The sequence below is a fragment of the Hydra vulgaris genome, chromosome 10 (assembly GCF_038396675.1).
Source record: "Hydra vulgaris chromosome 10, alternate assembly HydraT2T_AEP".
NCBI lineage: Eukaryota > Metazoa > Cnidaria > Hydrozoa > Anthoathecata > Hydridae > Hydra > Hydra vulgaris.
In genome coordinates this window covers 46,144,569-46,162,280 of record NC_088929.1, presented here as the reverse complement: position 1 = coordinate 46,162,280, position 17,712 = coordinate 46,144,569, and the positions used below count along the sequence as shown (strand labels likewise).

The following is a 17,712-nucleotide window of genomic DNA, read 5'->3' as shown; positions in this document are numbered from 1 at the left end:
AATATAGTTGTCAATATACAAAATTTCTATTTTTTTTTGCCAAATATTTAAGAATTTCAATCAAGGATAACTTGCCAACAACAGTCAAAATGCCAACAACAGTCATAACAGACCACATTATTAAACTATGATGTACATTTCATCTTAGCAATATATTTATTTTAAATCTTATTTAAATCTCGACGAGCAGTGTAGTAGGTTATTAGATTTTGCCGGAGTTATTAGATCCCATTGCATAAAACTAATAATCTACTATAGTAGTAGATAATAATCTATTACTAGTACTAGTACTAGTAGTAGGTAATAATCTACTACTAGTACTAGTACTAGTAGTAGATAATAATCTACTACTATAATAGATTATTAAATTCGCCTGAATTATTAGATCTGTATGAGATATTAAATAAATGTGATCTTTTTACATGGGATCTAATAAGTCAGGCAAATCAAATTACATAATACTAAATAGATTATTTGATCCAGGCCCGCACAGAGACTTTGTGGTGCCCAGGGTCAATTTTTGTTCGGTGCCCCAAACCGGGAATATTGAGTTAAGCATGAATTTCACTGTTTATCTTCTGTATGTCTACTATCACATTAGAATTCAATGAAAACAATAATCATTTTTGTATTAACTATAGCTCTTATAAACATTTTACATTTGATCTTGGTTATTTATGGTAAAACAAAAATACAAATACAATATATTTCATCAATAAAATGTTAATTATGACTAGTCAGACACTAATTTCACTTTGCGGGCTTTCTTCTTCAAGAAACTAGAGATGACATTTTCGTACGATAAATTCTCGGTAAGGTAGTTTTCAATTTAAATCATCTAAATGTTTGTAAGGCGTTCTTCAGTAATTTTAGATGGCAATTTGGATTTGGTGAGCGCAGGCTTACTGAAAGAGCGATCTCCTTTAGCCACTGAAACCGGAGTTGTATTAAAAATGCAAAGCATTTTTGATCTATAATATAAAATAATACAAGAAAAATAGAAGGAAATATTGGCTGAAGACCTTTCTGGTAGATTATGTTGAGCAATTTGATAGAAGAAAGAGATTCTCTTTGCTTAAAAGTATTTGATCACTTCAGAACATCTCGATGACAGATTTTTTCAATTAAATCTTCTTCTTTTGCATTATTTACCTCAAAATTTACCAGGAATTTTCATTTTTCTTTCAAACCAAGTTTTTCTTCATCACTAAAAGGAGATGGAGAACACCATATGAACAAAAATATATCCGTCGTCTTTTGAGCTGTATACCTTCTGTATTATATCTGCTGGAGGTGAGTGTCAAGAGCAACATACGTTCACCTTAAAACCCTTTGATTGGTCTTCGTGAAAGTGGGTTCTGTTCATTGACTTAACGTGAAGTATTTTTCTTTTTCTTTTACTCTTCTTAACAAAATCATTTTGAAACCCAAAATAAGCTAACCCAGATGCAACCAGTTTCTATTTGAAGGATTTGGGGCCAAGAAGAACTAAGTTGGTCAAGCTTAGAGACTTAGAAAGTCATCGATTAGAGTTTTAAAATCTTTGTCTCGTCATACAAAGAAATACTTTCTGATTGAAGAAGGAGGCAGACATCGTTGAAACATCGGAGAGCTTTGAACCAGAAAGAAGTCAAGACCATAAACTCAAATGATTGAATCCACTTTTTGAGTGCCTTAACTAAAATCAGTTGATAATCTTCTATATCAAGTTCATCAATATGTTTCAAGAACTTCAGTATTTTTTTTTGGTCGTTTCAACAATGGTTAGACAGCTTCTATGCGTGCACTCCATCTTGTTTGTAAAGTTTGGTGAAAGGACTGCCCAGTTGCCTCAGTAAAAATCTTCACTTCAGCGCATGGGCTACTACTTAAAAGGTTATACAACAATTGGATGTTGCTAAAACAATTCTTGACTACGGTAGAGGAGTCTGCAGAATGAACGCCAGCTAGATTGAGACTATGTGCACTGCAAGGCATGAACAAAGCTGGAGGGTTTTTTGTTAGAATGATGGTCTGCACTCCTTGGTATACACTGGATATATTAGCCCCGTTATCATAGCCCTGACCTCTACAGTTCTTTAATTTAGTGGTGTCACAAATATTTAGCGACTTAATAAAAAAGACAATCGTTTAATCATTTTTCCCATTAAAGTTAAACCACGCTTTAAGTTCAGGTTGTCGTGAAAATAACATTTTTATTAAGTTTAGAGTTTTTTATGCTAATTCAATCTACAGCATTTTCTGAATTTACCTCAGAAGTGCAAGATATACCTGAGCTGGTTGTTTTGAACTCTTCTGAATGGTTTGAATAGTATGAAACTTTTATGCATAACTGTAGTTAAAATATTTGGTGTAACAGTCAATAAATAATGCATGCCGTGACGCAACCTATTTATAAATGCCCACAGAGTAGTTGACTTATTCACTACAAGGACGCAGATCGGTGCCCACAATATAATTAAGTGTTGCCGAATATTCGGCCGAATATTTGTGACATCGCTACTTTAAATCAATTTGGCTTGGATCCAAAACGTCTATAATGATCAGCTTCGCAATGTCAGAACCCTTTTTTTTATCTCTCGATTTCAACATTCAGAAAACGTTTTTTACTATTCACTGGTTGTCAAATCTTAGGCAAACAACTCGAAGAACGAAAGTGATTTGTTAGGGTTAGGGTTTGTTGAAAAAAAAAAGAAATAATGTTGCAAATGAATTTAATGAATGGTGTCGAAATCAAAAAAAAAGGAATAATGTCGCAAATAAATTTAATGAATAGTGTTGAAAACAAAAAAAAGGAATAGTGTTACAAATGAATAAAATAAAAAAGTGTTAAAAACAAAAGAAAGGAATAGTGTCACAAACGAATTTAATGAAAAGCGTCAAAAACATAAAAAAAGGAATAGTATCACAAATATTTCATTACAGCAATTGCTAACTCGTTTTGCTTAACTTTATAGAATACGATTTTAACAGAAAAAAAAGAAAAAAAAAGACAAAGAATAATAAAAGAAAAGATTGCGATCAAACCCCAAACCCTCAGTCGATGTAGCGGCACTCCTTTTCGGCATTAGGTTAAAAGATTGTTGTTGTATATTCTGAGGCCCCCGGCAGCAGACTTTTTCAGTGTAACATCAAAAATGTTATCTAAACACACGTTATAATTTTTATAATTTTTTTTTATTTCTATTTAATAAATTCCTTTAAGACACTCCTTTTTTCTATTTTCGACACTATTCATTAAATTCATTTGCGACACTATTTCACTAATTCCTGCGAACCTTGGCTGAACCAATGTCAATGAATTCATTTTTAGAACAACTTGACAGGTAATAAGCCTGAGGCAGTTAATGCAAAATCAGTTCTAGAAATTCTAAAAAAGTTCCATTTTTAGAATCACTAACAAAGTCACGTTTTCCACAAAAAGCTAATCCATGTTCACTAAGTAACAAAATCAGACTCAAGATTCGTTCAAAGATTTTTCTCCAAGTGGCTGCTTCATTGAGGATTTGGCAATGTACAAAATTTTCAACTGACTGATAATTTTTATTCAAACTTCCAATTCACGTCATTTAATGTAGCTTTGTCAAAGGGCAGATGAGTGTTCGTACTCAAAAATTCGACTGATTAGGTTCTTCTACTTCTTTCCATATCCTCATCCTCCAATCATTGCAGGAATAAGGTCAAATAAGGAAATTGGTTGCCAGTTGAAAATAATCATTTTCTGCATGGCCCTATTTGAAAACACAACCTGGGCCTTAAAAGAAGAGCGTTATAACATACACAGCACTACATGGATGTAGTGATGGCGTAAAAAAAAAATCGAATTTGTAGACAAGTTAATTGATAAAAAGTTCTGATCAAGTAAAGGAAAAAATTATAAAAATACGGTTTATTGCAGCAAAATATTTTTTCCAAACATTAAGGTATAAAAAAAATTAAAATCGCAACTCGTTAAAAAAAAAAAGGGAACGGCACAAAATACAATTTATGATACCATTTAAAGGTTTTAGACTCACGTTTAGATAAAAAGCGTTCTGTTTGTCTAAAATCATGGATTTCAGAATAATAGACAAACTAAAAATATTTGATAACATTCGAGAAGGGGTCATTCTGACAAATTGTGTTTAATTTTGGTGTAAATTGGACATCAATTAAAAAATGAATATTTAATATAGAAAATGTAATAAAACTTTGAAATACTCAATTAAACAACAAATAAAAACAGAAAAAATAGAAAACTTGTTTGTCAGCTCTGTAATACTAGGGATGTAACTTTTGGGAAACTCCAATTTCAAATATAAAAACCAGATGAAGTTTGGTTTGAAAGTAACTGAAAAGTCATTGGTTTTATTTAACTTTTGAAACAGGTCACCCACCATGACCCTTGATTACACACTCGCTCCCATATATCAGTGAATTTTTTTCTTTTGCCTAAATTATACATACAAAAAACAACAGTTTTTAATTAAAATTTGAAAAGATCGTTGTTTTTTAATATTTTGTTCGCAATATTTTTAAAAATTATGTTTCAGTAGAAAAGTTTATGATTTTCGAAATCAATATATAATTCTGGTTTTTTTGTGACCCAGGTTGATATACTTCTGGGGGGAAAAAAATTCACAAGAAAAAAAGATATATTTTTGTTTTACTACAATACTTACTACAAAACTACGATATCGCTAAATTCAATAGAAGCAGTAATTTGAAAATAAAAAATGTAAAATTATAAGTTACCAAATTATAAATAAAGAGAAATAAGAAATAAAATAATAGATATTAATAAATAGTTAAACATTCGATCATGACAATACTTTTAAATATAAACCTTATATGACTAATGGTTTACATCTATTAAGACTATCCAGTCTTCTCAATAATTAGTGAATTTTGTCTTACATTTAAACTAATTGTTACTTATTCAAATATTCTGTTATATAACACATTTTGTACTACAACTGACATATTTTATATTATTATTATTACTATTGTTATAACAAATATTATTAATATTGTTGTTTGTATTTACGGTTTCTCAAATATTTATTGTGTTTTTTCACTCAGTCGAAGTCAGATTGCATAAATATACTTTAAATACTTTAAAATTTTTTGTTTATGATTTACGTGTTTTGAATCAACTTGTTGATTTAAAACGTTTAAATCTTATTATGACTAAAGCGTTACTATATGTAGCAACGTTGTTTATTAAATAACTTGTATCAAAGTGTTGTCCTAATATTTTTAGTTACAACACAACTTTTTGTTGCTATTGACATATATTTATAATATACCTTGCTAAAAATCAACTATATGTATCCAATTAAAAGCTATAGGCTTTTTGCTATGTTGTAACTAGCTATAAATGTAAATTATGTAGCTATCAGCAAGTTGTAACAACATTTTCCAAATGTTTAGAGTTAATTTTAATACCCACAAAGCACAGAAAATATGACTAATAGTATTATATAATAATAGCTTGCTTATTTTAAATACCTTTTGGTTTTCAAAAGCAAGCACAACATACTTGTTTTTGAAAACAAAATGGTGCTTTCTATTAGCGAGCTGCCAACATCTAAAAATATTAATTTTACTTTCTGAAAGTTTGTATATTTATTAAATACATTTTAAATGGTGCATATATTAAGTTAATGTGCATATGTAGGTGAATTTCGTGTACCTAGAAGAACCCCAATTTATTTGAAAACGTTAATGTTCCAAGTTATATTTTTCAGTCAGGCAATTAGTTATGAAATTTTTTATTTGTAAACCAATTTTTAACTCTCCAAGGACTTAAATTCCATAATTTATTATAGAGTTTATCATAATTTATTATAGAGTTTTGTATTTAGAGCCACTAAGTACTTAAGTAAAGTACTTAGTGGCTTTAGATACAAATAAAAATAGCCATTGTACCCATGGTCACTTTTCAAATCTTTCTTAATGATGGACTGCTGTAAGTTAAGTGATTATACCTATATTAGTACAAAGAATAAAGCAATAGGTCATGATAATATTAGCGGAAACGTTGTTATAAACTCATATGAAACTATAAAAAATGTTCTATATAAATTATTTAAATGTTCAATTGGTCAAGGAATATTTCCTGATCAGTTGAAAATAGCGATAGTTACACCAATATTTAAAGAGTTGTTGCAGGAGAGTTGTTGAATGTCAGTAATTACCGTCCTATCTCTGTTCTCTCTGTTTTTTTTTTAAATTTTAGATAGAATTCTTCATAACAAAATTTTCCTACTTTTGTTTCAAAATAATATACTATTTAAAAATCAATATGGGTTTAAGAATAATAACTCTACTGAGCACGCTATACTAAAAATAACTTAATATATTACAGATTCATCTGAAAAGTCCAAATATACTTTAGGCATTTTTGTTGACTTATCAAAAGCATTTGATATGATTGACCATAAAATCTTTTTCAAAAAACTAAAATATTATGGCTTCACAGGAAACTTTCTTAAGCTAATAAAAACTTAATTACGCAATTGAAAAAAAATTCAATAAATTTGTTCATTTCAACCAATCATCGCGATCTCAATTATAAGAAATAACTCGCGGAGTTCCTCAAAGATCTGTACTATCTGACCTCTTCTTTTCCTCATTTCCATAAACGACCTCTATGAAGCATCCAATTTGATGACAGTTATATTTGCTGATGACACAAATTCTTTTTTTATCTCATAGCGACATAACGATACTATTTCCTTGAACGGATGATGAAATAATGAAAGTTTCTCAATGGTTTAGATCAAGCAAACTTTCTGTGAATATTGAGAAAACAAAATGGTCTCTTTTTCATTTAAACTCTAAAAACTGTTTATTGAGCTTCCTTCTCTTTTTATTGATGGCGTTCTAATTAAGAGAGCAACATGTACAAACTTTTTAGGGGTTTCTAGATAAAAATCTTAAATGGAAAAAACATATCGAAAACATTACCTACAAAATTTCGAAAAGTATAGGCATATTATATAAAGCAAGAAGCATGTATATATTTTAACTCAACTATGCCACTCATTCATTCATCGCCACATAAACTATGCGAATGCGGCTTTGGGGCAGTGTTAATAAAAGTGAATTAGAACCTCTTCATCGCCAACATAAACATGCTGCACGTCTTATTAATTTTAAAGACCGTTTTTCACATGCTAAGCCTCTTTTTTATTGAAATGAATATTTTAAATATATTTTAACTAAATATTTTTAATGTACTCTGTTTTATGTTGAAATGTAAAGCTCGCCCAGCTCCGGTTTCTTTTCACAATTTACATTCCTTAAAAGAAAAAAATAAATATAATTTACGAAATGATAATTTCCTTCTTTAACCAGTTTTTTAAACCAAATTAGGCAAGCTTTGTATTTCTTTTCGAGGGGCGTTTCTATGGAACAATAGAGTTTTGAAACATTTTGATTTTTCTCAAGACTGGAACTTTTTCACATTTAAAAGGAAATTAAAAAATATCATTCTCTCTATTGAAAACATACTTAATTATTTTTAAATTTAACTATTTTGATTTATTTATAATGTTTTTACGAATTCTTATATAAAAAAATATTTATTTGACTATATACTTGTATACTTAAATTTTGTTTTGTTAATTTTATTTTTGTGTATCATGTTAATTTATTTATTCATTTTATACCGATCAAGTCTTGTATTTTAAGTATTTATATAAAACGTCAATTTTTACTTCTAAATTTCGTTTATAAACTTTATTTGACTACCTTATTTTTTTTAATACACATTACAAAATTGTTTTAAACACGTACCGAAAAACCGGGTGACTTTGATACGCGGGGTGATTTTGATAATTTTGCCTGTTAGTTACAAAAGTATTGATTTGGAGATGTAATTTCAAAATTGGAAACTTTTTTTTTTTTCTAGTACATCATTATATTCTGCGTATTTTTTCGAAATTTTATTGATTGTGAAATGATTCTAACTTGAACAAATGTGTTGGGATTAACATGACTTAAACAACAAAATAACGATTATTACATCTCCCAAAAAAATGCCAAAAAACATATGATTTTATTTTTGTGGAATATATTTTTTTCTAAAAATCTATACTTAGATGTTCAAGTCGTATATTCCAGTTACAAATACCACTGTAATATACTATCATTTTTGGTTACTCCCAATTAGATTTGCAGAAAATTCAAAACAACTTTATTTTTCACTTTTTCAAATAATTTTGAATATTTGATATTTCAATTTTATTGTGATTATTTAATGTTTCAAACGATTATTTCTAGTTAAAGAAGACATTAAGACAAAAAATATCACAAGAAGAATTGCAGAAAAAGTCATGAGAACTTATAAACGTAAATCTGGTAATTGATCCATTGCATTGTATCCAGCAGAAGTCATGCAAAATGTCTTGTTAAATATCTTAACTAACAGAACATCGATTTTTAAGGCATCCAAGTTATGTAGTATACCATATGGTACTCTGCACAACAAGAGTAAACTAAGACATATGAAAACCTTTTGAGAACAGGCCAGTTTACAGCCCCATACCGAAGAAAAGGTTCAACAAAGTATTAGCATCCTGAAGATTTGAAGTTACCTTTGGATAAGTTGGATATACGTCTGCTAGTAAAAGAATATCTAGACAGAATGAGTGTTACTGATTTAAAATTTAAACGTAACATGCCTGGCCCTGATTGGATAATATCCTTCATTGTTTGCAATAATCTGACTGCTCGAATTGCTGACAACGTAAAACACCAAGACCTGAAATTGATCGAAATTCAATTTTTTCATATTTTGATGAGTTATCCATTACACTTCAAAACATTCCTAATACCAATATATTCAACTATGATGAGACAAATGTGAGCAATAATTCAGGCTCTTAAACAGTAGTTTGTAAACGTTGCCTTAAACGCGTATTAAGAAAAATGCTGCATTTTAAAGGAGCTATTAGTATTATATACTGTAGGATTGCAGCTGGTCAGTTTTTTTTCTCCCAAGTTTGGTAATAAAGCTACAAACTTCTATATGGAGGGGACAAATGGTGACCCACCTGGAACTATATTCGACAGTTTAATATCTGGTTGGTTCGACTCTAGAACATTTGAACGTTGATTCAGGGAAATTTTTATTCCTGAAACAGCATCTCTTACAGGAACTAAAATTGTTATTGGGGATAATTTAACTTCACATTTCTCATCTGATATCATCAAAGCATGCTTGGAAAATAATATCCGGTTTACATGTTTAATCCCAAATTCCACGCATCTGCTACAACCGCTTGATATTGCTGTTTTCAGATCCTTGAAAGTTGAGTGGAAGAAGATTTTACAAACATGGAGAAGAGAATCACGAATGAAGGGTTCAATACCAAAAAAATTAAAGGCAAAAAATCAAAAATAGGTTCAACGGATGTTGAATCTATTTTGTCTGAATTAGAAGACATTGAAGTCGGTAGTAACGGTTATCCCAATGAAAGTAATGACAAGAAAGATGTTGATTTAAATGAGTCTAATCAAGAAGAACCTGATGTCAACAAAAATTTTAACTACAGGGAGATGGCATGTTGTAGTCTAACCTGGAAAAACTAAAAAAAAAGGAGTGAAATTGAATTACATTGGACAGATTGTTGAGGTTTTTCCAAGTCACAAAATTCTTTATATGAGGTTCCTAAGGAAAGTAGAAGGGTCCAAAACTCTTTTTAAGCAGAAGACATCGTTTTTGCTGTACATTTTTCAAGTATATTGCAACCTCTTCAACCACCAAAGACAAATAACAGTTATCAACTAGAGTTTGCAAGTGTAAAAAATATTGATAAAATTTTGGTAAGTGAATCGGATACGCTATCAGAAGATGTCAGAAATATTCACTAAGAGATTCAACTCAGAACATTTCAATTAAGAAAATTAACACTTTGTCTTTCAAACATTTATTTTACTAATTAGTACCCTGCAGCAGTTTAGAGTTTCTGCACAGAGCAACTAATTCCCAGTCCGGTTTTAACACCAGTTGTGTAAAATCTTCAGAAAATGTGATTTTTAAGCTTTTTTGTTTTCGTATCTTTTTTTTATTTTAAATGGAGATAAACAAGTAAAGTACATTAGTACTTAATATTTATATACAATTAGTATTTTTTTTGTAAGTATTATTTTATAACTGCTAATTACAATTACTTTAATGATGATATTGACATATTATATTGTTATGTTTAGCGTATTAACACCAAATTGTTTTTTGTTTTTAATGTCCATTTTACCAGTAAAATCTTAAAAATGCATTTGTAAGTTGTGTTGTAATTTAGTAATACTCCAAAAAACAGTATTAATGGCACTTGTGAAGATGGCTTAATAAGCTTTTAAGAAATAATATAATATCAAATTCACTCCCAACAAAAGATTGAGAATGATAACATTTTTGACTTAAAAGAATGTATATTAGAACAAAAAAAAAAATTTTGTTTAATGGAATCCTATAAAGGAAAAGTATCATGTTACATTGAAAAAATAAAATTAAAAAAAAAAGTTTATACGTAAGAGTTTATTCGCAAAAATGCTCAAAAACCTATCAAAGTCACCCCGCTTGACGGTGACGATTGTAATCGGTTCTTGATGACAAGATCATTTGATCTTCTGCAAGTCTCCGCGTTCTTATTTTATATGTAATAAAATTTGTAATTTTTTTATTTATATGCATTCTTCTTTCATTTATTTTATTGTAATAGTTATTATAAAGAAATAAAAGAACAAAAAAAAATAAAAGATATAATCATAACATTTTCACCATTTTTTGAAAAGTCTGGGGCCTTGAATAGGGCATTGAAAAATCTGGCCCTAAATACATGAACTTCCCCTAAATTTTATTTATTAGCATATATATTAAAGAAAAAAATAATCAAAAATATGTCTTATAAAAAAGTTATACTAGAAAGATTTTTACTTTGCAGTAAAACATTGCCTAAATTTTAATTAGGCATCTATTGATTTTTAGTTTTGTGTTTTTATATATAAACATAGAGTAAAGTGTATGCACTATTAGAGTATCATCGGTAGTAATGCAGTAATAAGTATGATTGTCTCAGAATTAAAAGATGCAAAATGCAATGGTTATATAAGTAACATTAATAAGGATGGCGTGAAATTTTTAGTTGAATGCTCTTCTGTGGTGTTCTGTGACTATAAGATCTTTTTGAAACACTTTGGTAACCAAAAAATATAATAATACAAAAAAATGTCTAATATGAAAATGGGGTGACACAATATATACCGCTCAATATTTCATAAAAATAAATACCGCCCAATATTTCATAAAAATAAAAGTTTTTTAAAGTATAAACTAGCAACATTTCTATATACATTGTAAAAACATTGAGGTTTTAAACTGCCAAAAACGTTTTGCTACGAAAATCAAATATAAGAAAGCAAATTAGTTAACTTAAAATAAAATTTTGTAACCTTTTGTTGCTCCTGAAGCAATTAAACTAGATGTTGTTGCATCAATATTTAGTGCACTTGTTGTTGTAGCAATAATTGCAAAAGAGTTGTTTGCTAATGTAACTGTTGCAGTCTTTGATTGATCGACCCAATTACTAACTGTTAAAGTTTCCCACGATGCTGATACAGTCGTTGTTATAGCTTCAGCAGTGCTTACATACGTCACTCCTAAGAAGTACAAAAGTATATTTGCTATTCAAGCAATAATATCAAAAAAAAAAAATTAAGAATATACTTTAAGTTTTTGAATTTGCTTCAATTTACTCTCAAAAAAAAATTGTTAAGTAATACTATAAGACTATAGGAAAAAAATCTTTGTTGATTTTTCAACTATTTAAGACGAAATTTAATGAAAACCTACGTAAATATATGGAAATGTGTGGTTGTTAGGTGACGAGTAGTTTCAAATTTTGGTATTAACCTTGGGTTAAAAACTATTAATGAATAACATTTTGTCATTATCTTTTGAAACTTAAAAAAGTTTTTGAAGTATTCCTTTAAACTTAACGCAATTTATTAAATTATTTGATTGGTTAGCTTACGTCCAAAATTCTCAGAAAAGTTTAGCGTTTATTTTTGAATATACAAGATTTACGGCGATTTTCGTTCTAGGTTGCTGAATGCAGCACATAGAATGCAGCTCATAGGTATCGAGACAATATTAAAACTATTATTTTATCAAAGTTCTAAAAACACCCTTCCTTTATAGAGCTAAATTAAATTCTTGCCAATCTTTTTTAGTTACTTGAAATATTATGAAATATTTTTACTGCATTGTCTAATACTTTATATTTCTCTATATTAGAATATGATGCTACTTAGGTATCGTTATATTCAATACACTCGTTTTCATTTCCATATTGCCAAAAATTCACCACTTAACACTGTTGATGCCAATTAATTTGAAACAAGTTTTTAAATCTAATTTTAATTCAATGAACTTATCTTAATTATCAAATTTTGATTCTTACATTTTGTTAACTGAAACAAATTCTTTAATCATTTCTTAAACCTTATTAAACCAGTACATGTCTTTACAGTAGCGAAGGTTTTGGTTTTCAAAGCCATTAAATTTTTACGCATAGAACTATTGAAATAATCCTTCTTCTGATGCTTTTCATCTTGTAAAATATAATCTTTAATTTTTGATGTTTTTCAAAATCAAAGTTAAGTTCAGGATTAGTCGTTTTTAACCTAACCCAATGCGTCCTTTTTAATTCATTAAAATCTTAAAACATGTTATTTTTTCTTCTACTACAAGGTGTCAAACTCGCGGCCCACAACGTATAATTTTGCGGCCCATACTGTTAATTTGTTATTTAAATTTTTATGAAATTGTTTAATTTTTATACTGTTATTTCGTTATCAGCGATCGCTTTTTTGAATTTTTAATTTCTATATTGTTATTTCATACTCTTTTCGTTTATTTTGTAATTTCCGTTTTTATTTTAAAAAAAGCTATTAGAGAATGTGATTTTTTTGGGGAAATTTTTTCTATTATTTTTAGATTATTAGAAAAAAATTTAATTTACTTTTTTTAACAGTTTGTGCAATTAGTTGCGATAGTAGGAGAGAGTGACCTAAAAAGAGCCCCTTTTCAAAAAATGATAGAACCAACTAGCTGTATCGAACCAAAAATTGCAAACAAAGTTTTTTCAATTACTATTATTATTAAATTCAATTACTCCCACATTTATGAGTCTAAATGCAAAATGTATTTTAATCCATAATATTTCTACTTTACAATAACTACTTATACAGCTATAGGAAAAAGCAGAGTTGTAAATTCTTAACATTCCCTACATACTGCATGTACTATTTTAAAACCTTTTGTAAAATAAAGAAAAAGAAAAAAAAATTTAAATTAAAAAAAGTACTAAAATTAAATAAGTTAATTGAAAAAAATACACTCACCTTCTGAAAAGACGTGTAAAGAAACTATGCTGATAACAAAAATCAAATCCATTTTGTCTATTTAAAAAAATGGCTTTAGTTACTATTCGATATATTTACAATTTTTATAAACTTACGAAAACATGTAATGAAAGGATTTATTTAGAAAATAATAGTTTTAATAAAAAAATTTTTATGCTTTTTATGTATAAATTGGATGCAAAAATTTACATTAGGAATTGGAAATATTTAGGTACAAAAAAAAAATATTAAGATTTCTTCGAAAAAAAAAAAAAAAATTCAAAACGCTAGAGGTAATCATTAATATTGGAGAAGTTTGTTTGTGCTGATCAAAATATTTTAGAACTTAAGTTGTTATTTTAATTTTTGAAGATAGAATATTTTGCAAATATTAACATTTATTAAATAAAAGAGTTTGTTTACTATACTTATATAATATATTAAAAGCACATTTATGCAAAAAGCACATTATTGCACATATACAAGCTATTAAAAGCACATTTATGCAAACTTTATATAATATCTTAAAAGCACATTTATGCAAAAAGACCAAATCCTGAAAAATTTAACATTGAAGCTAGTAAATAAGTACATAAACCATACCATTTGCACAATGATATGGTCTTTTGAACTTTGTTACTTTTTTTATATATATAATCATATAACATAAAAATTTAAATATTTTAATGTTAGAGTAGTGACGTAATAATATTAGAGTAGTGACGTAAATAATCTAGGTCTAGGAGCATTCAAAGAACTTAAAAAATGGTGACTATTTTCTTAAAAACTTTTTACTTTATTTTACTATAAATATTATTTTTTTTTAAATATTAAAAATGTCAACACACCATTAAAACATTGTTGTAATTAAACTTTTTTTTAATATTTTACGTAGGCAATCCAACAAAAACTTTGAAATGAGTCTTCTGTGGCAAAATAAATCAATATAAGTATACTAGATAGCATAAATATGAACTTTTTATATCTTTGTTTTATTTTATATATTTATTGTCATGTAATATCATTTAAGTGATTTAGTTATCATAGTCTATTATCAAATAATGTTTAAAAAATTAATAAAGTCCCTTCGTACAAGTTTAAAATTATATGGTAATGGTAAAAAACTCATTAAAAAAATAACAATGTTACCAATTGAAAATTTTTTTTTTTGTTTTGCTTTTTTTCAAACTTAAATGAATTTAAAGACTTCACCAGGTTGTTGTAGTACCTTTACATAAAAATTAAATGCAGATAAATATATATTTCAAATATATCTATCTTTTTCATATCTTTCATAAGGGGTCTTGTTTTTATTGATATTGATAATTGATTGGGCATGCGTGTTTTTGTGGCCTTTAAATATTTTGAAGTTTTTTTGTTTGCGTAATTGCCCATAATTGCCATAAGTTAATGAAAGAGTAAATTAGCCCTAAATATATAAGTTTGAGACTTTACAAATTGGCGTATTGTCAAACTAAATACATAACGGCAATAGTTTTGGTAGTTTTTGATTTTATATCATTTAAGTGGGGTAGCCAGGATAAATTTTCATCAACAAGAATTTCTCAGAACTTTATACTTGCTTGCTTTTTAATTATTGTTTCATTCAAATAAGTTCACACAACTTAGGAAGAATGCTTAGTTCTTGTGTTTTTTTATGGAATAGGGTTAGAAAGTTTTATTCTTGAACTTAAGAAACGTTTAGGTTTCATGCTAAGTGAGAGGAAGAATTGTTCATTAAACTATCAGTGACTTTAAAATCGAAAATATTAGAAAACGGAACGAAAATTTGACAAATAACTAAATTTAAATCATTAAATTTGTAAAACAATAAAATAAATCTTGTAATGTAACAATTATTCTACATTTAAGCTTTTATACAATATATCATCATCCAGAGCTTGTTATAAAATAACCACAGTCAGTTTACCGTTATTTGAATGTCAACATTTAAAAAACACAATGTGGGTTTATTTAGTAATAACCTGCTCAATATTTTGCTCTCGTAGAACTTTATTCCAAATAATACTTGAAATGTTAATGAGATTGGGATCAATACTTTCCAAGTGCCAAAACATGATTTAGCTAAAAAAAGGCCAGCGTTAAAATTATTCTGTTGCAGGTGTCAAACAAAGTATCTTGGTAAATTTCCGGAAATTTTCAAATTTTTTATAGCAATAAACTTCATAGTTATTATATAGTTTTATAAAATTCATTTCATTGTTTTAAAAATACGTGTTTTATCATTGTTGCATTTAGGTATTCTTTAAATATTTCAACAACAAAATATAAAATAATAAAGATCCACAAGCAAAAAATGCACATCTTTAAGTCAAACTTTTATAGTCAATTTAAGAATCACGCATTTTTTTAAAAAACAATAAAACGCTTAAGTTGTTATATGTTACTTTTACTTACATTACTTCTGTAAAACATCTACTTTTGATGTTTTACAGAAGTAATGTAAGTAAAAGTAACATATAACAAGCTCTTTTGAGCTTGTGTATAACACATTTCTAGCTTTTACATCTCTCAACTACGATGTAAAATATTCATAAAAAATACAAAGAATTAAGTCTTTTTTAGATTATTAAATTTTATTGTGTATTATTTTTGTAGAATGTTTTAAATAAAAAAATATTTTTTATGCGTACGTATTGCATACAAAGACAATTTTAGGGGAGGGTGTGTGAGGGAAGGGGATGTTTTAGCCCCTCAAAAAGGGTGATTTTTAACTTAGATTAGGTTTTTTGACGAATTTATTTGGCTAGTCGGATATTTGACACAATTCAGTTGGGTGAACTTTAGTTTTTAGGAACTTCTTTTACTTTAATTTTAAGAAACGGTACTTTTTACCGATTCCCGCCACCCTCATTTTTAATATATTGATTTATATAGTCAAAAGTCTCCTAGCAAGTTTGTGGCGAGTGAGACTTTTTTTTATTTTTTGTTTTTTGGTACCCTAAGATGTTTTTACCGCCTTATCACAGGACACCGCGGAAGCACATTTGAAAGGAAGTTTACCGATATTGTAAAACTTCCTTACCGATATTGTAAAACTTGCCCAGTGTTGGCGTTGAACAACGGATCTCTAGCTTCTGAGGCAAGCGCGCTAACCACTGCGTTACGGCTTAAACGCACTTATTTAAACAAAGCAGTGGACTTATGACCTCAAAATCATTAGTTCTTTATTTTTATTGCAAACTTTATTTTTGAATAGTTTAAGTTTAGCAAGAAAAATTTCCATATTTCTGCCTTTCATTAATTAATAACGTATTTAAATCAAGAAAAAATTGTAAAATACTACAAATATTTATATCAAATCCTTTTTATATAATTTTACAGTTTTTAGTAATTTGTCGGTCAATTTAATAGATATTGACAAATACGCAATGAACACCAATATGCATAGCAAATAACAGGATAAAACAATTTTAGAAAATTTGGAAAACAAATGATCATAGTTGCTACTTATAGTTATAATAAAAAAAGTCAAAAAAATACCCCCAAAAATGTGTTTTGCAAAGGGGGTTTACTACAATTTGTATGAAATATTTTATATCATAATATTTTATCATAAAATTGTCCATAACAACTACCTAACTAAAACATAAAATTTTACCCGGTAATTATAAAATAACTTATCTTTTTAATTTAGGAAATATTCCGGAAGTTTTCCGCAATATTTCCTAAATTGAAAATTTCCAGAAATTTTGCCACCCAAGGCAAGAGGATCATTGTTAACACATTTTTAATATTGACCCCTTAATTGTTTGATTCATTTATTAGCAATAATGTGCAAAATAATTTATTGCAATATTATTCACTTTGCTAATCCAAATAATAAAAAAAAAAGCTTAAAAAAACATTTAATTTGCAATAAAATTTTTAATTCAAAATAGGAATAATTTTTTTTGAATTTTGTCTATATTAATAAGCAAAAGTAGAATTATATATTCCATACGTATCGTGTTACAATTAAAATAATTACAACATAGTTAAAGTAAAAAATCACACACATAAAAACATATAAAAACACTGTTCACAATAAAATATAAGCTAGGATCTGAAAGAAGATCATTAGATCTTGTCGTCAGAACCCTAAAAAGTATAAATAAACAAATACAAATGTAAAAAATAATTAAAAAAAAGAAGTGAAAATAACAAAAAAAAAGGTACTAAAATCAAAATTGTGTAACAACTTTCATAATATCTGAGTATATTAGCAAGTGAAAGAATACATCTTTTTAAGTTAAAAGAAAACATTTTTTTAAGTTTAAAAAAGTAGAAGTGTATTGGTAGATCAAAAGTTACGCGAAA

The 17,712-nt window shown here is 27.7% G+C and overlaps 1 protein-coding gene across 5 annotated transcripts in view; it reads right to left on the bottom strand.

Annotated features, from left to right (window-relative positions):
- LOC101235964 (SCO-spondin) overlaps window positions 1-17,712 on the bottom strand; it is a 204,726-nt gene that overhangs the window by 151,840 nt on the left and 35,174 nt on the right. For all 5 annotated transcript variants that reach the window (XM_065808144.1, XM_065808145.1, XM_065808147.1 and 2 more), the window contains exons 2-3: window positions 13,393-13,449; window positions 11,440-11,646 (exon numbers count right to left, since the gene is read on the bottom strand). In XM_065808144.1, the coding sequence (XP_065664216.1) occupies window positions 11,440-11,646; window positions 13,393-13,444 (259 nt within the window). In that variant the 5' untranslated portion in view covers window positions 13,445-13,449. The remainder of the gene's footprint in view (window positions 1-11,439; window positions 11,647-13,392; window positions 13,450-17,712) is intronic.